The sequence below is a fragment of the Acipenser ruthenus genome, chromosome 5, assembly GCF_902713425.1.
Source record: "Acipenser ruthenus chromosome 5, fAciRut3.2 maternal haplotype, whole genome shotgun sequence".
Classification (NCBI taxonomy): domain Eukaryota; kingdom Metazoa; phylum Chordata; class Actinopteri; order Acipenseriformes; family Acipenseridae; genus Acipenser; species Acipenser ruthenus.
The window spans coordinates 69,583,159-69,607,513 of NC_081193.1; the positions used below are offsets into that span (position 1 = coordinate 69,583,159).

Below are 24,355 nucleotides of genomic sequence, written 5' to 3' on the forward strand. Positions count from 1 at the left end.
TAATAATAATAATATGGTCTGGTGTAAGTTATACATTTTTCCCTGTTCAGATTCACCTACAAAAAAAATCTGTAAATGTGTCCATGACCTGGATTGTGAACAATCATTTTTGTAATATGAACTATGTAGTGTTCAGAAGTTTTAAATACAGTAGAAGCTTTACGTTTAAATACACTTCATTTACAAAATGTTATAATCTATTGAAATATCATTTTCTGCTATCTTGTTTTTCTTCGCCAATTTCTAAATGTGGCACAGAGGGTTTCTAGCCATACAAACAAAACACATGGGTTGTGCTGATTTATATTTGTAAATAAAATGCTTAGAGAAAGTCTAGAGAACAAAACAGAACCATACATAGTTCAGAAAGGAGTATTTTTTATTTCAGTTGATAGAATTATCCACTGGTCACTCAACATTTAAACTACTCTGCATCACATGCAATGCTCATGAGTTAAGTTGTCAATAACAAATTATAGGGAAATGTTATACTTTTAAAAGTATTGTCCATTTTACCACTTTGTTTCAGGCTAATATAGAAACGTCGTGCAAAGTACAAACAATGTCTGGTCCCATAGAGTCAATGCGGAGCTTCATTCAGCCCCAGTGAAAACAAGGATGAGTTAAAGGCAACAGTCTAGAGATTTCAGAATCGTTCAGCTGCTCTGCTTGCCACTGCTCGAATGTTGCCATAAACTTTAGATGGAGGGCTCCCTGTTGGAAAAAGTATAAATGAACAGTTAGTTATAGTAACCCAGGATGTGTGTGTGTGTTTTTCTTTTTTAAATGTAATACATACAAGAAAAATGTGTGCCTGTAACAGTCATGTGCAGGAAAACAGACAAGGGAATACCATTATTTACTTGGTAGAGAGACAAATTGTGTAAAAGTTTATTAAACAGTGAATTATACTTTTTTGCAAAGTCTAACGTGAATGCACTTCCAACTAAGAGTTACTAACAACAAATAAAAAGTACTGGTACGTATTAATATTTAGCCCCTAGTACAAGTACATTACATGTCATCTCAATGTACGAGCTATCAGCAGTGATTCAAATGGCCTTTATTTTGATTAAATTGAAATTGGTGTTAACTGTTGCTTTTAAGTGATTTAACTTAAAATCACTAGACATATTAAAGAGTAAGGAGCTTCAAATGCCATGTTATCTGCTTTTCATTTCCCTTACTATCTCATGGTGTTTGCAATTATTCTGAGTGGTTCTGTTGCTCCAATGTGGAGTGATCTTTTCTCTCCTATCCTGCCTTTATTAGGGTTTGTTGCTTTCAGCTCTTCTGGAGAGTGTTCAAATCACGTGACAATGGAACCTTTCAACCCTGCTCACTCGGTCTATCTGCAAAGTTTGATTTAAACGGTTTGCAGAATACTCTTCAGTCCCGGCACTTCCAATACTCCAGACAACCTCCAAGGTAGGTAAAGGGGGAATTAGAACAATGCTAATGATATGGGTGCAACAGAGACCACTCAAAATGATTACTTGAAATGTATTTGCTTGCGATTGTAAGTCGCCCTGGATAAGGGCGTCTGCTAAGAAATAAATAATAATAAAATAATAATTACAAACACCAGAACAGTAATCAGAGATGAAAGTGAGAAGTAAAAAAAAAAAAAGCTGAAAAGTGGCAGGAATCCAAAATGGATGAATTTAAGATTCAGATTACACCTGAAATTAGAATGTATACCAAATAAATAAACTTTAACTGCTGGTTTCACAAACCCAGAGTGTGAAAAAAACAGCACCTGCCAAGCAAAAGTAAGCAATGGTAAAATAGTGTGTGAAACTTGATGCAAGTATCCAGTCAAATAAAGTTGAGGTAAAATATATATTTTGTTTCAAGGAAAATCTATTTTTTCTTACCTGTGCAAAAGGGCTGAAACAATTGTTGTACAGTATGTTATTTTAATGTTCTTGTTCCTTTGGATCTTAAATGCAACTTATTTACATCAGAAAGTCACTCCCTTTTAATTGTTAATGGTCAAAAAGACCTATGTACATTTTCTTGTTAATTTCTATTTTTGTGGCACCTAACTTCCCCTTTTTTTGGAGCAATAATAATAATAATAATAATAATAATAATAATAATAATTGAATCTACAAAAGAAGCCACACAAAATACTTTCAGTGCGGCACACACAAGGCAAGAGCTCTTGAACTTGAGCCATCATCTAATTGGTTTGGGCCTATTTGCATTACTAAGTATTTAATATTGTAAATGTATTTCAAGCACAAAAAGTTGACATTTTCTGCTTCATTTTATGTTACCATGGAAATAAATGTAACAAAATATAGTGCTAATAAAAACAAACATGAATGGCTTATGTCACATTAGTTTAATTAAAAAAAAAAAAAAAAAAGTTAAAGGGTCTGTGTACAAGTTTTAAAAAAAAAAAATCTTAACGTTCTGTTAATAAAAAGGTTTAAAATGACTTCCCCCCCGGATCTGCATTGATCACATCAATATCCCTGGTGGACTGAGTAAAAGAGGAAAACTGCCAATCAGCAGAGATTTTTCATCTCGAAGTAATATTTTTTTTTTTAAAAAAAGCATTAAAATGACATAAAACGTGCTAATCAGCTTCCTAACTCAAAAAGAAATCTTTCACAAATACGTCACCATTCAAAGACCCTTTGATTACTCCAATCCAAACAACGGCGATTCTGCTATAAAGTATGTGAAAGATACAATGTAATTTACTCAACAAATACATTTGTTTAATTACTGTTCGTGTTAGTGACTGGGATCAATGGGAGCGAATTATTATGTGACTACGGAGAATGCCTGACCTCCATAAATAAAGTTATGAGTGTGTGTATATATATATATATATATATATATATATATATATATATATATATATATATACATACACATACATACATATACACACACACACACTATTGTATGAAATTACTACTTTTGTCCTTCATTGTTTTCTATTATCAGGCAGCTGATAATGATCCTGTAGGGTCCTCGCAGGCTTGTGTTTTGCTACTGTGAAACACTAGGCAGAAAGAACACCGAAGGTTTTGAAGTCTTCTTATTCATTTGAACTGCCCTGTCGTTTAGCTTTTAAACGACTTTTTTTTTCACAAATATTTTTTAGACAGAGTACAACATCATATAGAAGCAATGTCGACCCCACTAGAGAAGCCACAGATCATATCTCACATCCAGAAAGGTTTAAACTATACGATTTTTGACAGCAAATGGATCCCCTGCAGCGCGAAGTTTGTATGCATGGGAAACTTTGCAAGAGGTACAGGAGTAATTCAGGTCTACGAGGTTCAACACGGGGAGGTGCAGCTTATCAAAGAGGTTTGATACGTATTTTTGTATTTGTTTTGTCTGTTGCACGAACTTTGGGAAATTAATAAGGGTTACGATACCGAATGGTAATGTTCTAGAAACGACTGGGTGGTTGCCATGGCAATATGTGCCGCTGTAAAAAGTCAGTTATTGAACCATATTTATATTTACCCATTATTATTTATTATTCTACTTAACTTATTTATCCTAAACTGTATTTTACTCTTTATTATTATTATTATTATTATTATTATTATTATTATTATTATTATTATTATTTCTGTTTATGTGTTGAAAGTGTCTGGTACTACTAGAGAACAATAACACAGACTCATAGAAGAAGTCCATTTATTTTTCATTTTTATTTACTTTTATCTATGAGCTCATGCTATACAGTCTACTGTATGTGTTGTTGGGAAGTTCTGGGATGCAATGATGTTCATTTTAACTAATACCACAAGCAATAAAATAGTTTTGACACAAACCCAAGAATAAAGATAACTTTTTTGTTAAGATAGACATAGTTACTGGTTTGGTATATTTAAATGTGTCTTTTTTTTGTTTTGTTTTGTTTTTTGTCTTTTGTCTTTTCTCAAATCTCCCTTGTTACTCTAATGCTAATATGTGTGTATATGTTTTACAGATTGAAAAAGCCAAGCCTTTTAAATGTGGCACCTTTGGAGCCACTTCACTACAACAGAGGCATCTTGCAACTGGGGATTTTGGAGGAAACCTTAATATTTGGTATGTGGAAGAAATTCAGGCTTTAGTAAATTTGTTACTCAGACACAAAACAAATAAAGTATGTCTCAGCCTTACTGTGAATATGGTTAGAAAATACCTCTTAGCATGTTAGTTGACAATCTTAAGTGTTGTTCAATGTTTTTTGTTGTATTGGAAAATCATCATCCCCAAAAATATAAATATTGATAAAACCCAGTTTACATTGTAACACAAAATACTTTTTGAATTCAATTATTTGTGTTGACACTTCAGTGGGACTCTATCTTATGCCTGAATTTAATATTGTAAGTAATTTATTATTCACTAGCTAACAAACCAGGACAATAATTTGGTACTGGTAGGATTATATATATATATAAAACCCCAGAGATGTACCCTACTTAGCTCAATCCAGACGGTTGTCATGCTGATGCGCTGGGGAGGCCGCACTTTGGTTGATCCCCGGAGCCAGCATCGCAGCCGTCGTGTGTGCTGATGCGCCAGGGAGGCAAAATAAGCTGATCCCTGGAGCCAGCATTACACTTCAGCCATTAACACCAGACAGAAGGATATCTACATCATCATATGGAAGGAAACGTAAATGGATGGAGACACATATGGATCACATTAGTTTACTGTAAAGCTACGTCTTAGTTGGTGCTTATCTTGGCGAGAGCCGAGTTCAAATCAGCATGAAGTTTTAACATCTACTCTCGTGTAATGGAAATCATGAAGATCTGGATACGTCCAGTGACTGCTGTGAATAGTGCAGCTGGCAACAAGGGAAAGACCTTGTGACAGCCTGGAGAGACAGCTGACAGGAGGAAAGAGACCCCATTGGGGCTGGTAAGGGTTAGCTACCCTTGTCGGCAGAATCCAGCTCTGTGTTTACAGGATGCTGGAGACACCCGCCCAAGGCTTCTAAGAAATTAAAGAGAAAAATACCCCTAGAGTCTGCGAGAGCAGGGGCGGAAGATGACTCAACGTTGGACAACACGGTTAACGACTTAGGAACGGAAACGGATATGAGTATGGAGAGTACTTCACAAAAGACTAGTTCAAGATCTGCAGTTAACAAAGACATAGAACTCCAGGTTTGTGTCTGCGGCTGGAGCAAGGCGACAACAGTCAGGGGTTTGAAGATTCATCAAGGGAGAATGAAATGCTTGAGGAAGAAGGGACAAGGGCCTCGCATTGATCAGTACTTCTTACGAAGTCAGTCAAGTCAGTCGAATGAAATCCAGCGACAGGAAGCAAACCACAGTTCGCAGGATATCAGCACCCCTGTCATAGATGTGAGGAGGACTTGCATGGACACAGTTAGTGATGAACCTAATGATCCTTGTGAACCCGGTCAGACAAACCAGCATAAGAGCGAAAAGAACCTCAACGGGCACAAGCCTGGAGTTAAATGGCCAAGAGCTTGTGAGAAAACTGCATGGGACACAGTAAACACAGATCTCTGCGTTGCATTGGAAAGATTAAGTGGAACAGTTGAAAAGAAGCTGGATAAATTTGGGGACATCATCTACGCATATGGAAGTGAGAGGTTTGGAGTTGAAAAAAGGAAGGAAAAAGTACAAACTATTCCTGGAAAGTCTAGACGGCAGCAGGAGATTGAACGCTTAGTTAGAGAAAGGAGACAGCTGAGGAACCAATGGAGAAGAGCAGAACAAAGTCAGAAGGAGGGACTCAATCTCTTACAAAGGGTCATAAAAGATAAGCTTGCAACATTGCGCAGAGCTGAGCGCCTACGGAAACGCTACAAAAAGAAGGAGCGTGCGAGAGCTAACTTTTATAAAGACCCATTCAAATTTGTAAAGAAGTTATTCACCAGTGAGAAGAATGGCACACTAAAAGCATCTAAGGTTGAGCTGGAGAGATATTTGGAGGAAACACATACAGATTCAAAAAGGCAGGAGCCTATGTCAATTCCGTCAGACATCCCACCTATCAATCCACCAGAATACCAAATGGAGGACTGTGCACCTAAGTGGAAAGAAATAGAGCAAGCTGTGAAAAAAGCAAGGGCTTCATCATCTCCAGGGCCTAATGGAGTTCCGTACAGAGTGTACAAGAGTGCTTCAGGAGTTCTACGAATTCTGTGGAAATTGATGAAAGTGGCATGGGAAAAACAGGTTGTACCAAGAGCATGGCGCCGAGCAGGTGGAGTCTTTATACCTAAAGAAAAAGATTCTACAAGCATCAGTCAGTTTCGTCCCATTTCCCTATTAAACGTAGAAGGCAAGATTTTCTTCAGCATTATTGCTCAGAGATTGTCAGCTTACCTATTAAAGAACTGCTTCATTGACACTTCAATACAAAAAGCGGGCATTCCAGGTTTCCCAGGTTGCTTAGAACACATCAATGTGATCTGGCAACAAATTCAATCAGCTAAAAAGGAGAGGAAGGAGCTCCATGTGACATTCCTGGATTTGGCTAATGCATATGGTTCAGTGCCACATGAACTACTTTGGGCAGCATTTGATTTTTTCAGTGTACCGATGACAATAACAAATTTAGTGAAAGCCTATTTTGGAGATTTGCAATTCAGTTTTTCAACTTCAGAATTCAGCACTACATGGCAATGCCTAGAGGTTGGAATAATGGCAGGATGCACCATTTCTCCACTGGCTTTTACCATGGCAATGGAAGTAATCATTAGGGCATCAAAATGGGTAGTAGGAGGAGAGCGCTTGGCTTCTGGAATGCGACTACCACCAATTCGAGCATACATGGATGACATGACAACCATGACTACAACAGTAGCCTGCACTAATCGATTATTGGGCAAATTAACCAATAACATTGAATGGGCACGAATGCAATTCAAGCCCACTAAATCAAGGAGCATCTCTATAATTAAAGGCAAAGTAGTAGATAAAACATTCTTCATTAATGGTGAGGCAATACCAACAGTGTCTGAGAAGCCAGTGAAGAGTCTTGGGAGATGGTACGACGGGGATCTAAAGGACACAGTTCGTGTGGGAGAAGTTAGACAACAAGCAGTGGAAGGGTTGAAGAGCATAGACAGCTGCGCACTACCAGGTAAACTAAAACTCTGGTGCTTTCAGTTTGGTCTACTGCCGAGGTTGCTGTGGCCACTGACTGTGTACGAGGTTTCTTTGACAACAGTAGAGAAGCTGGAAGCTTTAATCAGTTCATACATCAGGAAATGGTTGGGAGTTCCACGCTGCCTCAGCAGAGTGGGACTTTATGGTAAAGGAATACTGCAGCTACCAGTCTCTGCTCTAACCGAGGAGTTTAAGTGCGCCAAGGTCAGACTGGAAATGACATTAGTAGAGTCACGCGATAAATGCGTAAGGGAGGCAGCACCTGTGTTGAAAACTGGAAGAAAGTGGGCGGCAAAGAAAGCTGTGGAAGATGCAAAGGCTGCCCTTCGAATTGGTGATATCATGGGGCAAGTTCAGCATGGAAGAGGGGGTCTTGGTTTCAGTTCAACTCCTCCTACATGGCACAAGGCGGCCCCAGCTCAAAGAAGGAAGCTGGTAGTCAACGAGGTGCAGAAGCAGGAGGAGAGGATGAGGTGTATAAAGGCCATTTCCCAGGCCAAACAGGGAGAATGGATGAGATGGGAGAGTGTGGAACAACGCAAGATTGGCTGGCAAGACCTATGGTCAATGGAACAGAGCAGGATCAGTTTCCTCATCAGGTCAACATATGATGTTCTCCCATCACCACAGAACCTAAACCTCTGGGTAGGAGAGGATCCCTCATGTCCTTTGTGTTCATCACCTGCAACATTAAGGCACATTTTGACAGGATGTAAGGTGGCTCTTAGCCAAGGACGGTTTACTTGGCGCCATGACCAGGTGCTGCGATGTTTGGCCTTAGCATTGGAAGACAAGCGTAACATGACCAATAAGTTGCCACCTGTTCCATCAAAACATTACACACAAAAGACAACATTCCTCCGCCCAGGAGAGCAACCACCAAGAAAAGGTGTTAAAACCAATCCTCGCCCAGGACAACTGGAAGCTGCTAGAGACTGGAATATGCTGGCAGATGTTGGTCAACGGCTTATTTTTCCACCTGAGATTGCCACCACTAACCTTCGACCAGATATTGTCTTGTGGTCTGGATCAGCACGCCTTGTTCACCTGGTAGAGTTAACAGTGCCATGGGAGGACGCTGTAGATGAGGCGTATGAGAGGAAGAAACTGCGGTATGCTCAACTAGCCACTGAAGCGGAACAGCGAGGATGGAGAGTTCGGGTTTACCCAGTGGAAGTGGGTTGTCGAGGATTTGTGGCACACTCTACAACCCGGTTTCTCAGAGACGTCGGATTCAGTGGCCAAGAGTTGCGTCGCACAGTGAAGAACTTATCTGAAGCAGCAGAGAGGAGCAGCAACTGGCTGTGGTTGAGACGGAAAGATTCTGGCTGGGGACAGGTAAGTAAGCTGGGCTGAGTTGAGTGGGGGACGGAGGGGGGTGATGCTGGGACGCCAGAATCACCGTCGAGCCCTCTTGAGGTGTCGTGGGCTAGTCGACGAAACACTGAGGATGGAAGGTGCCCACTTGAAAACCCCAGAGATGTACCCTACTTAGCTCAATCCAGACGGTTGTCATGCTGATGCGCTGGGGAGGCCGCACTTTGGTTGATCCCCGGAGCCAGCATCGCAGCCGTCGTGTGTGCTGATGCGCCAGGGAGGCAAAATAAGCTGATCCCTGGAGCCAGCATTACACTTCAGCCATTAACACCAGACAGAAGGATATCTACATCATCATATGGAAGGAAACGTAAATGGATGGAGACACATATGGATCACATTAGTTTACTGTAAAGCTACGTCTTAGTTGGTGCTTATCTTGGCGAGAGCCGAGTTCAAATCAGCATGAAGTTTTAACATCTACTCTCGTGTAATGGAAATCATTTATGCTTTCTTCGTCTGAATAAATCCATTTTAACTATGGATAAAGTGTAGTACAGTACAAAGCTGATTATCTGGAAGTCTGTTAATTGGATGGTTGTGCAGGCTACAGAGGATTGTAATGGACATGTTCAAAATAATCCAATTTAGTTATATTCAGGTTATGTCAGTAATCCAGAAAATAAACTGTCAGGACTGCTAACTCCCATCATTTGTCTGTCCTCCTTGATGTCATCAAGAACAGGAAAGCTCTTTCTAATTTTATTAAATACAGTTGTTTTTGAAACAGGAACCTTGAAGCTCCAGAGATCCCAGTTTATTCAGTGAAAGCACATACAGAAATTGTAAACACTATTGATGGTGTAGGAGGCCTGGGTATTGGGGATGGAGCTCCTGAAATTGTAACTGGGAGCAGAGATGGTAAATAGACTGGTTTTCAGTATGATTATCTGAATATTTGGAACTGTAATTCAATTTAACCAACATACCAAGTTTAACTTTCCTGTATTTTAAAAGTGTTCCAATTATATCTGATACAAGCTCTGATAGAACAGTAATTATATTTATTTTATTTTTCAAATATAGGTACAGTAAAGGTGTGGGACCCAAGGCAGAGACACACTCCTGTTGCGAATATGGAACCAATAGAAGGAGAAACAAAGAGAGACTGTTGGACTGTAGCATTTGGTATGCAGTGTAGTATTTTACTGAAAAGAAAATATGCTTGATTATGTTATTACATTATAAAGGGTATTGGAATTAAGTGATATCAGCGGAAAGGTTGATTAGGTGACTTATTTGCTAACTGTGCCAGAACTTTATATTGGCTAGATCCATTAAGCAGAATTTTCCTCTCCTCTAATACAGTCGCAGACAAAAGTATTGGCACCCTCTGCTTATTATTCCACAATACAAGGTAACAGATTAAGTACAAGCATTTAGTGAACATTAACCATTTTTTAATAAAACAAAAAAGCAAAATACACAATTTATAATAATAATATATAATGTATTAATTTTTATATAGCGCCTTTCATAGTGGACCACCATCACAAAGCGCTTTACAGAGGTAGGCTGTGAACTGTGTATTATATGCAGAGTCATTTACAACAGGACACTGATTTAACATCTTATCTGCAGTATGGAGCACAAGGAGGTTAAGTGACTTGCTCAGGGTTACACAGTGAGTCAGTCAGTGGCAGAGGTAGGATTTGAACCGGTGACCTTCTGGTTACAAGCCCTGGACTTTAACCACTGGACCACACTACCTCCTCTGTAATTTAGCAAATATTCTTAAAGAGTAAGTAGCGGGGTTCTGAAAAATATAGCGTTATATGACCCCACGTGTTGCTACAACTGTTTAAATAACATGCCTGTAATTTTTCTTTTCATTGATAACATCCTGGCAACTTTGTACACTTATAACTTTAAAGTCAGTTTCAAAGCTCTTTTCAAAATGGCCACTCTAGTGCACTGGGGTTTGAAATCAGTCCTCTAAATCACTGCAGGAATTTAAAAAAACAAAAAACAAAACAAAAACATAACATAACAAGTGCTCTGGCTTTTCTGTTTTGTTCCACATCATGGAATGTTATTGCTGTGTAACCTATTTGACAATGTTGGCAATAATCCTTACACTATCAGTGCACTAGAGCGTACATTTTAAAAAGAGCTTTGAAAAAGACTTTAGAGGTATGTTATTTAAACAGTTGTAGAAACACGTGGGGACGTGTAACACTATATTTTTTCTGAACCCACTACTTACTCTTTAAACAGTATTTTACATCTTGTTGGTTAAATCTGGGCCTGGTTCCTTCAGCTCAGTCAGATTGGATACACAATTCTTGGCTACAGCTTTTTTTCCAGAACAACGGAAAGCTTTTCTGTTGGATTGAGACCTAGGGATTGCAAAGGCTATTCCAGAACTTTTATCTTCGTTTTCTTCAAGAATTCCAGTTGCCTTAGCTATATGCTTTGGGTCATTGTCATGTTGGAAGATAAACTGTCTGCCAATCAGCCTACGAGCAGTTGGTATCATTGTACTTTTTGTAGAATGTTTTGATACATGGCTGCTTTTATTCAATCTACAATCACATAAGAACATAAGAAAGTTTACAAACAAGAGGAGGCCATTCGGCACATCTTGCTCATTTGGTTGTTAGTAGCTTATTGATCCCAGAATCTCATCAAACAGCTTCTTGAAGGATCCCAGGGTGTCAGCTTCAACAACATTACTGGGGAGTTGGTTCCAGACCCTCACAATTCTCTGTGTAAAAATGTGCCTCCTATTTTCTGTTCTGAATGCCCCTTTATCTAATCTCCATTTGTGACCCCTGGTCCTTGTTTCTTTTTTCAGGTTAAAAAAGACCCTTGGGTCGACATTGTTAACACCTTTTACAATTTTGAATGCTTGAATCAGATCGCCGTGTAGTCTTCTTTGTTCAAGGCTGAATCGATTCAATTCTTTAAGCCTGTCTGCATATGACATGCCTTTTAAACACGGAATAATTCTGGTCGCTCTTCTTTGCAGTCTTTCTAGAGCAGTAATATCCTTTATCCTTTCTAAATGAGGTCTTACTAATGCATTGTAAAGTTTTAACATTACTTCCCTTGATTTAAATTCAACACTTTTCACTATAAATCCAAGCATCTTGTTGGCCTTTTTATAGCTTCCCCACATTGTCTAGATGGAGACATTTCTGAGTCAACAACATAAACTCCTTTTTCATAGAGTCCTTCTTCAATTTCAGTATTTCCCAGATGATATTTATAATGCACATTTTTATTGCTTGCGTGCAGTACCTTACACTTTTCTGTTAAATGTCATCTGTGTTGTGTCTGCCCAGTTCTGAATGCTGTCTAGATCATTTTGAATGACCTTTGCTGCTGCAATGCTTTTTGCCACTCCTCCTATTTTAGTGTCGTCTGCAAATGTAACAAGTTTGCTTACTAGTGTCAGAATTTTTCGCACATACTCTTTATATATATATATATATATATATATATATATATATATATATATATATATATATACATACTGTGTATATATATATATATACATACTGTGTATATATATATATATATGCATATATGCTCTGAGCACACTCTTAAACTCAGGGGAGATGTTCAAGGAGGACAGAGATGTTTTAAACTCTTGTTGTGGTTTTGTTTGTGCAGTGGGCTTGCAACGTATCCAGATGACTTTTTAATAATAAAGAAAATCACACATTTAATTTGAAGTTTTAACAAATCAGAGCAGTAGAAGTGCTCTTTTCGGTTTATTAAATGCTTATGTTAAAAATTGGATTGGTTGCACAGACCACCATAAATCCCAAGTAGAAAGTAGTCCAGGTTATCTGGTGCCTTTACAAGTTTAACAGCATAAATACTTCAATACAGTAATACAAATATGGTTAATTATATGCTTAGCTTATACATGCATAAAGCTAAAAACGCCCACCGCTAAATTCTAGAACATTCAAAATATATCACTCTCTTAAGACTAAAACATTATTTCTATACCTTATAGCAATGCATCAATATAAAAGAGATATTCAATTCAAATATATGCTTACCTTCCAGTGTATGGAAGTGTAGTGTAGGATATATTGAAAAATAAGAACTGTCTTCAAAAGGCAGAGACTTGTGAATACCACCAAACAGCAATCAGTTTTTCAGAGATCTTCAGAGCATTGACCACACAACTTGTAGTTAGCAAGTTGTGCAATACTTGACTGGGGTTTTACCTTGGTTTTTATAGGATTTTCACTCCATTCAGTACATCAGGTCCCAAGTAAATCTAACCTTGACATTTCTTATCTTTAAGTTAATTATACATTTTAGAAGGATCTGTTCCACTCCTTTTTCAAAACTGATTGAATATAACTTCTTGCCAAAAAATATTAAAACATGATTTCATCGCTCTTTTTTTCCCAACTTCTCCTTTTTCTGAAAAGTCAGGTGGACCAAAGTTCACAGAATCCTTGCTATAATATAATACAAGTATATGTGTATATATGAGAGATGTTTTTAATATATAATACCAGCTCTAGCTGGGTCAAAATATATATATGTCCCTCTTAGCTGCATATTATGTTACCTTTTCAGTGTGTTGTCAATGGGCCAGTTTAACTTCATATACAAATGTGTGTTAACAAAGTATTTGAGAAAGACAGTGGTCAGTTCAATTAGTTTCATTTAAATTTAAGCTATAATAAACATGTTAAGTATAACAGCCTTATTTAACTGTGCCATTCTCGGACTATGCCTGACCTCTCTCTGTTTCTAAAAGTTGCCTGCTCAAGCAGGATTCAGACACCCTGTTTCCTTGCCAAGACTATTGTTTAATATGATTAATATGAAACACCATTGTAAGCACTTCTCCAAATTCACTGCATGAAAACAGTTTTCTCCCAAAGAAGGTCGCTACTTATTAGGTAAGCACTGATACTGGACACAACTCCCCTAATTCGTGGAATGCTTGGTACGACTGCCAGGTTTTCTTATCATAGAAAGACCTTGGATTAAAAACTGCGGACTACAAGTAAATCTCACTTTGACTGCCAAAAAGAACCTTCCATATCTAGCACCGCTCTGCTTGTAAGCAGATAAGGACAAGATTATGTTTCAGTAGGTTTTTTGTGTATTAAAATGTGTATAGTATAGTTTACACTATATTTGTCTAATATTCCAACCTAACAGTTCCTGTTTTTTTATTGCAGTAAAACCTTTATATAAACTAAACATTTATATTCTTTAATGGATATTGTAATGTCTAAAAGATTTGTTGTTGGAGAAAGAAACTGAACTAATTCTTAAATTGATTAAATGAAATGCTCGCTCCTGCTTTTACAGTCTATTTGTATTACAGTAGAGCCTTAAACAAGCAAAAACACTTGTTAGTTTAAATATTATGTTTCTTATTAGATTAAAATACTTAAAACATATTATTTCTCTTCAGAGAGTTTTGGCACTATTAGATTAGAATGTTTTTTTTTATTATTATTTAAAACATCTATGCTTAGTAACAACACAAATCAAATTAAATTAAATAGGTATTTTTTTTATTCAAATATCGTTCTGTCTAAAAAGGGTTACTCTTTTATTTTTGCTAATTTGCAATACCTAGCCTCCTTGTTTAGTTCCCCCAGATACCTGCTTCTTTCAAGGTTACAGGCTTCCATGAGTGTATGTGCACTAATAACAAAGGCACATAGACAAGCTTTTTTTCTAACATTAACACTTGTTCAGTTTTTTTTAGTTCAAATCACTGTAACCTGTTCATAATTTGCTGCAATATTATTTATGCTGGTTTTATATTCTTTAAAACATAGTATAATTATTATAATATTCTGACAGTGTCAGTTAGTACTGATCTTCTTTCGTTTTTAACTGTAATATGTTCTTTCAACAATAATAATGTTATTTGTATAACAGTTTAACTTTAAATGATTTTATAACATATATTTCTAATTCAGTTACTTCAGTATAACAGTTGCTCCTAGAAATGGTAATATTATCTTACTGAATTAAGTCTGACCCCTTTCTCTGTTCATACAAAATCCAGTTGAAGCAGGTTTTAAGACGTCCTAGCCTTTTGCCAATTTTTTGGTGTTGATTAATATTAGACTGAAGTAATGAAAGTAACGAAAGAAACTACTTTTTCTCATAAAACTGGAATATGTTAACAAGGCCTTATAAGAGCCTGTCAGGTTTGACTCCTTCCAGCAGGTGCTTTCATAGACTGCTAATAATATTTTCTACTGGTTTTACAGATCTATTTGAAAGGAGTATATACAGTATTACTATTATTGACAAAGAGAATATCATATTATTTCAATCAATACAGGTTAGTTTAAATCATCCGATAACTCAGCACGTTCCCAACAGGATTCGAACTCTGCGCCAGGCTCAGCTCGGACTGGTTCTGCAAACACAACGACAGGCCTGTGCATCCAGCATTTTACATCAGAGGTGTGGGCAACCAGGGTCTTTACTAGATACCTGCAAAAACTTAAATCTTGTTAGCTGGGCTCCCATCTCTACATTCACATCATTAGTGGGAAGACTTCAAATAAATTAAACTGTTTCTATCAAAGAGTCAGACATCTTGGCCACATATATCTTTCACTCAAAAAAGGTTGTACAAGGGAAGATGTATTTTAGGGTCACTCCGTGACATTATACCAGAATCTAAGTCATGAATGTAGATTAGGACTAGCAGAGGACCTACTGATCCCTGTGGTACTCCACTGGTTACCTTGCTCCATTTTGAGGTTTCTCCTCTAATCAGTACTTTCTGTTTTCTGCATGTTACCACTCCCTAATCCATGTGCATGCATTTCCTTGAATCCCTGCTGCGTTCAGTTTGAGAATTAATCTTTTGTGCGGGACTTTGTCAAAAGCTTTATCCATTTCAGTTATCCATTCAATGTTGCATCCACAAAAGAAACAAGCAGATTAGTTAGACATGATGCTGACTGTCTCCCAGGATACTGTTACCATATAGGTAATTTTCCATTTTGGATCTTATTATAGTTTCAAAAAGTTTACATATAATAGAAGTCAGGCATCTTGGTCTGTAGTTACCTGTTTGCAATTCTTCAGTCTGTCGGTACAACCCCCGTGTCAAGAGACTGTTGCATGTTCTTGGTTAGCGGTTTTATAAATAACTTCTTTCATTTTTTTGAGTACTATTGGGAGGATCTCATCCGGCCCAGGGGATTTGTTTATTTTAAGAGCTCCTAGTGCCTTTAACACTTCTGCCTCTGTTGTGCTAAAGTTATTTAAAACTGGATAGGAACAGGTCGACATGTGGGGCATGCTGTCCATTTCCTCCTTTGTAAAAACTTGTGAAAAGTAATCATTTTTTTTTTTTTTTTAAATTTTAGTCGTCGCCAATTATTTTTACCCCGGTTTTCACCCCAATTTAGCATGCCCAATTATTATCTGTATCCCCGGTTCACCGCTCGCAACCCCCCCGCCGACTCAGGAAACGGAGGCTGAAACACGCGTCCTCCGAAACGTGCTCCTTCCAAGCCGTCATTTTTCGCACTGTAGATCCACAGCAATGCTACCAGACCTATAGTGCCGGAGGACAACACAGATCTGGCGGCTCCGCTGCAGAGCCACAGGCGCCCTATCGGCCACAGGGGTCGCTGATGCGCGGTGAGCCGTGGATTCCCCTGCCGACCTAAGCCCTCCCTACCCGGGCAGCGCTCAGCCAATTGTGCGCCGCCCCCTAGGAACTCTCGGTCACGGTCAGCTGTGACATAGCCTGGATTCGAACCAGCGATCTCCAGGCTATAGGGCACATCCTGCGAGGAGCGCCTTTACTGGATGCGCCAAAGGGAGCCCCCGAAAAGTAATCATTTAATATATTTGCCATTTTTTTCTCTTCGTCTGTGATTTTGCCATTTGTATCTCTTAGATATTTTACCTCCTCTGTGAATGTTCTCTTGCTGTTATAATACTGGAAAAACTTTTTGCAATTGGTTTTAGCCCCCTTAAATGCTCATTTCTATCGCTGTCTTGGCCTTTCTAACTTCCTTTATGACTTGTGTTTGCAGTTCCAAGTACTCTTTCTATGTACTTTGTTCTTGGTCCCTTTTAAATGCTCTGTAAAGTGCCGTTTTTCTCTGAATATTTTTTTTTAAATTGATCTATTAAACAATTTTGGCAATTTTCTTTTAGATTTAGATTTGTCTACTTTTGGGATGTAATTGTTTTGCGGCTCTAGTACTACATTTTTAAAAAAACAGCCATCCTTTTTCCGTGGATGTTTTCTCTATTTTACTCCAATCTACTTCTGTTAGTCTCTGTTTCATACCTTCATAGTTTGCCTTTCTAAAATTGTAAACCTTAGCTTTAGTCATTACTTCTGGGGTTTTAAAAAGCACTTCAAATTTGCCAATGGTTCTCTGATCTCTGTTTTAGTTATTCTGTCTTTGTTATTTGAAAAGACTAAATCAAGATATGCCTCCCTTCTAGTCGGTGCCTTGACAAATTGCATTAGGAAGCAGTCATTTGTCATTTCCACCATTTCAATTCCGTCTGTCGTGCTCCCCACCGGGTTTTCCCATTTTATATGGGGGAAGTTGAAATCCCCCATTAACCCTTTGCAGTCCATTTATTAAGTGTGCTTCAGGCGCGTCAGGTCCAATTTATTTTCACACGCACAGTTAATTTTAGACGCGCTGTTTAAAAGTATTTTTTTTCACAGTCAAACAGGTTTAAAAGGCCCTGCATATCAACAAAGCACTCACTAGGCATCTCCAGCCCCGCCCCACCCTTTCATTCGCTATCGCTTTCACATATGCTAATAAATAAATAATAATAATAATAATAATAATAGTCGTACATACCGAGCAATCATCTCCTGATCACTCGTTTTATCACCAAACTCCTCAATAATGCAATCCATGTCATTATTTTATTACTATAACATCTCAAAAAAGCTCTGCAAATGTCCGTGATAGTCTCTGTGCGCTGATGCAGTATCAGCCAGCTTGTTTCTTTATGACCGCCTATATGGGATGCCAGGGGCAGGTATGACTATTCATGAGATACGCCTTTTTTCTTCGGCTTGTCTCAGCTCCTGTCGCTCCCACTCTGCCATTGAATGGTTTTCTCTGCTTTTTCTGGAGAAAAAACGACTAGAAACCAGTTTTTTTGCGTTTTTTTTATGGTGTCGGACAGGGTCCGACAATGGACCGGATAGGAATAATTGCAATGTCGGACCAGGTCCGACAGTGGACCGCAAAGGGTTAATATGGCTTCTCCTTTGCTGCACACATTTCTAATGTCATTGTATAACAGATTATTTTGCTCAGTGTCTGAATTTGGCGGTCTATAGCATGCCCCTATTATTTTGCCCTTTGAATTTGTGTCCGTTATTCTGACTCATATTGATTCTGCCCTGTTTTTTTCTTCCAGATTTAACACCTGGGCTTCAAGACTATTTTGATGTATAGCGCTACCCCTCTGCCTCTTTTGTCCTGCCTGTCTTTTCTATACAGTGTATACCCACTAATATTATATTTGTCTCCATCACTCTCGCATGAATGTCTCCAGTCCGTGAAATTTTAGATGGTGAGCAGAGGCAGGCCATAAATATCCCAGGGTATCTATTCTCTGCCTCACTTGAAGGCCCTGCTTTAGCAACCAATGGGAAAGTCAAAGCTCTGACAGCTGACCAATCATTAGTGAGCAACCCCAAAACATGAATATTCCTTGGTAGCACTGCAGTTAGGACGATAGCTGGATTTCGCACGATATTGCTTATATATATACAGTATATACATTGATAAATACAAATACCTTTACAACATCGAATTAGTTCAAATTTTATTTTACACTAAAATAAAAAAAAATGTGAGAAAACCGAGACATCATAGTCAATTTGGTTATGAATCCTTTTTCAATGAGAACTTGGTTGCGACGACTCTGCTACCCCAGTCCATTTTGTCATGACACGCCACTGGTTTGCAGCGAAGTCTACGTGCATACAACTCCTCTGTGTCTATTTGCCTTTGCACAGTTCTTTTGTGCACTATCTTTGGACGTCCACTTCTTTGAAGCATTTCAGTTTAATTTATTCTGTGGTACTTCTTGATTGTTGCTGTGATTATGGATTTTGGTATTCCATATTTCTTTGATGCTGTTCTGTAGCCATTTCATTTGTTGTAGTTTGCTACAAGTGCTTTATTCAAACGTGAATCCAACTCCTTTGTCTTGGCCATAATGTGCTGTGTTGCCAAAATTTTCTTTTTCAACAGATGTTGGAAATAATTAACTTTTTTTTTTCTGGCAATTGACTTTATAATGTAGCTTAGTTACTGTGTAATGGTTTTTAATCAACAAATATATATTTTAAATTAGTTCTATACATTTTTTTTTACAGACTTTTAATGTAAATGTGCTAATACTTTTGTCAGGAACAAATATTTTACATTTCTTAAGTTTTCTTTTGGTCTTTGTCATATTAATTAGTGGCTAATGTTCACTAAATGCTTTTGTTTAATATGTTTTCTTGAATTATCTTAAGCCAATACTTTTGTTAAAGACTGTGATATTAAAATATCTCTGGTTATTCTTTAATGGCTTTCCAAATTTAGAATGAGATTCGTTTTACATATATCAATACCATTTTATTTTGTTTATTGTCATTTAATATGTTTTTGGTTTAGGTACTGAAAAAGACTTAAAGATTGCCAGTCAGAACTTTCTAAATGTAAATCTTTACTAAATCCAGGCTCTGGAATTCCTAAAGAAAAAAATGCTTTTGGTACTTTCACTAGGTAACGCCTGCAATGACCAGGATCGATGCATATGTGCTGGGTATGATAATGGTGATATTAAACTTTTTGATCTGAGGAACATGTCGGTAAGATGGGAAACAAACATAAAAAATGGGGTAAGAAGCAACATCAGAGTATAGAGTTGGTTTTCATAACTGTTCAAATGTCCAATATAAGTGACTCCTGTTTTTGACTAAAAGTCAAATGGAAACATGGATAAAGGAGATTTTTTATTTATTTTCACTCTGAAGAAAACGCCTTAATAATATTTATTTAGCGAGAGACACTTGTATAATTCTGTAAAGAGTGCTGATGCACTGTAGGCACAAGTGGGCCCTATTTTGCCAAGGCACACTTCTGAGAAGAATAATATTAACGGTATAAAACTATCAACAATATAATTGTAGCTTCCTTAAGTTGTTTCTTGCTGGTTTTATGGTATTACATTTTATTACTGTCAGAAGTTGTGCCTTTGCCTATGCACTTGATTTTTTGTGCCCATAATGTTTTTCAAATGCTATGTCCCATCTCTTTTCATGTCCTGTTGGTGTTTTTGCCTCCAGTAACTCTGAATGTGCTCTCTGTAATGTTATGTTTCCACAATTAACACCTAACCTTTCTTTTAATCTAGCACTGATTGCATTTTATATTATATTTTATTTTTTCATTTTAAATTTCCAGGTATGTTGTGTTGAGTTTGACAGGAAAGACATCAATATGAACAAACTTGTTGCCACATCACTAGAAGGAAAATTTCATGTTTTTGACATGCGGACCCAACACCCAACCAAAGGCTTTGCTTCAGTCTCTGAAAAGGTAATTAACTTAAGGGAGATTTTGGCTTTCCTGCTGGAAAATGTATCAGAGATTATTTCATTTCAGATGGCATAAGTTTACAAAAATATAAAGAAATCTACTTTTTAATAACTTTTTTCAGAAAATGTGGTAAACAGTTGAGATTTTAAAGAACTTTACTACATTTAATGATGTTATGCTTTTGCACAATTTAGAGCTATCAGTATCATAAAAAGCTAGATGATCATGACTTTCATCCTCGCTGTGTACATGAAATAATTAATAGATTGAAAAGCATGTCCTATATAAAGTTATGACACTCTCAAGAGTACTCTGAAGAATGTCATAGCCAAGTTTCAACACAATTGGCTTGAGTGGCTTAATTTATATATTATAGACCAGAGGTGTCAAACTCGTTTCGTTTGGCAGGCCTGATACGATTCCCTGGTGCTTGGTGCGGGCCGAGTGGCAGTTATAAAAATACAAAGACGAACCCAAAACCACAAAATTGTTGTATTTAACAAAAATGATCATACATACCAAATTTATATTCCCCTAAAAACACATTTATTTCACTCACCCTCACCTCTTAAAACTCATTTGCAAACATGACTCCAGCGAGTTCATTCACATGAGCAACACAAAATTGTCATGTTGCTGTGATTGCTGTCAATCGCCGACCACGTGGGTGAGTCGGCAGTGTGTCAGCTAGTTCAAGTTAAGGTACCAGAAAAAGGGTTTTAGTTCTGATTTGTGAGTTCTGTAGTGACAAGTGTCATCATGTCTTTACACAGGAAGAGAAAGGTGGACCAAAAATGTGTGTGTTTCAAAAAAATTGTGAATTTTGTATTTCTTTGTAGACATGAATGGAAAGCCAACATGCTTAATTTTTAAGCAGCATGTGGCTGTTGTGAAAGAATACAACATTAAAATAAACTGTGAAGCAAACCATGGCAAGAAATTAGTGATGAGCGATTATTTGAAAATTCAGTTAGTTTCCGATTATTAAGTTAAACACTTGCTCACCTTCTTTCTCTGACAAGTATTTATAATGAAGAGTTCTGATACTGCGCTGTGCTCCCTGTATGTTTTTTTCATGATGCCCTCTTGTATGCATTATGGGAGCTTTACAGGAGGGCAGGTCTTAAGGTTCCCTTGATTACAGATCCCAGAGTGAGAGCTTCTTCAGTGGTTGCCTGACGTGAACCGCTGGAATTGAAAGTGGCTGAGATGCAGAAGTAACTTTTGTGATGAGTGACCATAAAAAAAGACGTGAAGTTTTATAGTATAATAATCTATCTAAATTGTGTAGTGTATTAATCATTTGAAGTCAGTTTTGGTGTTTTAAATACTGTAAGTTCAAAAATACAAATAAATACGGAAAATTGAATTCTATAAATATAGGGTCAGTCCATGTCAGATCAATCTCCCTCGAAGCCGAAGGTTCATGGATTTTGATATAAATATGTATTTATAAGGGAGCTACCCGAAGTTATTGTATTGTTTTACTGGGACTTTCACTTGTATGTATCTGTTACTGTTGACTCAGTTTCTCATTTTACGTTAGTCAGCGAGGCAGGTTAATAAATTAAATTTTTTCTTTAAATAATAAACAAAAATGTTTCACATTTCTTGTATTACATTTCATTTAATAATTAGTAATTATTAAATGAAACGTAATAGAAAAGAATGGCAACCTTAAACAAAAGATTATTACGTTATCTTTAATGAGATAATGAACTTCCAGCCATGTATTATTATTATTATTATTATTATTATTATTATTATTATTTTCTGTTGTGCAGCATTATCAACCCTAGAGAGTTAGGGATTCAAAAGAGCTTAAGAGAAGATTTCAGGCAGTTGAGAGCAAGTGCTTTGTCATATTGTGTGTGCTTTTCTTTATTTAAAAATGTTTTTTTCTGAAGTGGTATTGTTGATATATTGGTTATGCTGCTTTAGTAGTAACTTCAATATAATGCATTCTGTATGTTTTGTAGGTTTGAAAGTGCTGTTGAAAAAAGTTATTGACGTTTTATTGTAGTTTTTAATTAGAAATAAAAAAAAAAGAATCCAAATCAGGAACATTTTTGTGACTTTGTTTTCTTTATAAAGATAATATTAGTAATTATTTTCAAATATCGAATCGACAATCAAATAGACTTGTAAAAATGATAATCGCTCATCACTACAATAAATATAATAAATATACAGGAAAGTTACGTGAAAAATACTCAGTCATTGAAATGGCACCAATCAATGTTTACTAATGCTTGTAACATAAGTGGTGCTGCTGTTAAGTCAAGCTATGTGATTGCTCATGAAATAGCTGTTTCTTCAAAACCATTTTCTGATGGAGTTTTTGAAGAAATACTGCTAAAAGCTGTGGAAATAGTGTGTCCTGAGAAGCAGCAAGCTTTCTCTGTCATGAATATCAACAAATCTAAATGTAGTTCACAACTAACTCACACACCTTAACCTGATACTCAAGATATCCTCAGCCCAGTCATTTGCTCCAGATGTTGATGCGCTGATCAACAGGTATCAGGAAACAGCAGTAGTAGTCACTAATATTCTTTGTCTTTATCTTTTGGTGAGTGTTAAATAAAAAATGGATCTGTATCTATTTATATTTTGTGATTTATTTTTTTGCCATTTTTTTTACCTGTATCCTATTGAATAAAAAAAGATATTCTGAGATATTCCGTGGGCCGGATGACATCGCTTCGGGGGCCGTATGTTTGACACCCCTGCTATAGACTGACTTCTATGTTTTGTAAATCATGATGAGGCTGCACGGCACTGAATTGTTGATTTGACTTTTTAATTTTTTAATCTTGATGTTGCACAAGTTATTTTGGTGAACAAGTGTGAATACTCTGTTGCATGTACTATAAAGTGTAACATACAAATGTATAGTACGAGTTTGGGTGCCACCACTATATCCCTGATTCCAGCAATATGCATCCGCATTATGTTGTTTTTATTTAGCGACTTTTGGCTTTTATTACAGCTTTCTTAAACAGAAGTTAAAGTTTGTGTTAGTAGAGTTACTAAATCTGAGCATATCAACTAGTAGTAGTTGATGAAGTACCAGTTTACATTTTCCTGAAAAATGCTGCCTTTCAGACATTACTTTTTTTACAAGACTGACTCAGAATTTATTAAATTACATTTTAAATGCCCTCTTGGATTTTTTTATAAAATTATTGTAATGTACTCACATTTGCAATAAGTAGGAGAATTCATTTTATTTTACTTTAAATTTAGGTATTTGAAGTAATTTGATTTTTCTACATGGAAGACTTTCACTGTGTAATTTTATTATGTTGCACCTTGTTTCCCTTAAGGCTCATAAATCTACTGTCTGGCAGGCAAGGCACTTGCCACAGAACAGAGACATCTTTATGACGGCAGGAGGAGCAGGAAGCCTTCATCTTTGGAAATAGTAAGTATATATTACGGGTTCTGAATTTAAACATGCTTTGCTGTTAGTTTATTTTAGTTAGTTTTTAAAGTGATAATTTGTTTTTAAGTGTAGTGTACAAGGAGGTAAACATTCTGAATTCAAATAACCAACGAGGCCTGTGATGATGTATAATTTCAGTTAACTACTAAATGCATACCGGTTCCTTAAATGTTTCAATTAATCAGCCACTGAATTAATTATAAGTAACTGTTCTTTTCTTTTAGTGAGTACCCGGCTCAAAGAAGTAAGAAGGATGCAGATGAGATTGAAATGGGAGTCGCAGGGTCCGCCAGTCTTCTGCAGAATGTCACTTTGTCAACGCAGCCTATTGCAAGTCTAGACTGGAGTCCTGATAAACAGGGCCTCTGTGTCTGCTCAGCGTTTGACCAAACTGTGAGGGTCCTTATTGTTACTAAACTCAACAGAGTTTAGAGAGTGACAGTGCAAAGTGTATTTATTTAATCTATATATTTTCTTTATCTTACGTAAGCTTGTTAGAAGCACACATATCTTAAATGATGATGAGAAGGCATGTTACTTTTTTATTTGTTTTTTTCCACGCAAACACTACATTTGTAAACCATACAACCTGTACATAATAGAAACCTATATAATAGTTATATGAGCACATGCTTTAATTATGTAAAAAGATAATTAACATTTAACGTCATTTTTGTTCTGTTCTGTTTTTTGAATACTGTTATAAAAGCATCAATTGTATAAAATGTGTTTCAGACTATAGTGAAAAACTGTATTAAGTGATGGTTAAAGTTTAATTTGTGATTTAATTTTTTTTTTTTTTTTGGGTTAATAATTTTCAGTAAATAAAGTATGTGCTTGTGATTTTTGTA

At 36.8% G+C, this 24,355-nt stretch overlaps 1 protein-coding gene and 1 long non-coding RNA gene across 2 annotated transcripts; one reads left to right on the plus strand and one right to left on the minus strand.

The window, feature by feature from the left end:
• Window positions 1-361: 361 nt before the first annotated feature.
• On the minus strand, window positions 362-12,685 carry LOC117402579 (uncharacterized). Its single transcript, XR_004663459.2, has 2 exons — window positions 12,518-12,685; window positions 362-714 (listed from the first exon to the last, which is right to left on the minus strand). It is a non-coding gene; the product is annotated as an uncharacterized LOC117402579 (long non-coding RNA).
• On the plus strand, window positions 2,912-24,347 carry LOC117402890 (dynein axonemal assembly factor 10-like). Its single transcript, XM_034921198.2, has 8 exons — window positions 2,912-3,336; window positions 3,971-4,071; window positions 9,232-9,362; window positions 9,528-9,629; window positions 19,241-19,356; window positions 19,922-20,056; window positions 23,386-23,483; window positions 23,729-24,347. Exons 1-8 carry the CDS (start codon window positions 3,151-3,153, stop codon window positions 23,934-23,936), a joined length of 1,077 nt encoding a protein of 358 aa, XP_034777089.2. The 5' UTR covers window positions 2,912-3,150; the 3' UTR covers window positions 23,937-24,347.
• The last annotated feature ends 8 nt before the right edge of the window (window positions 24,348-24,355 follow it).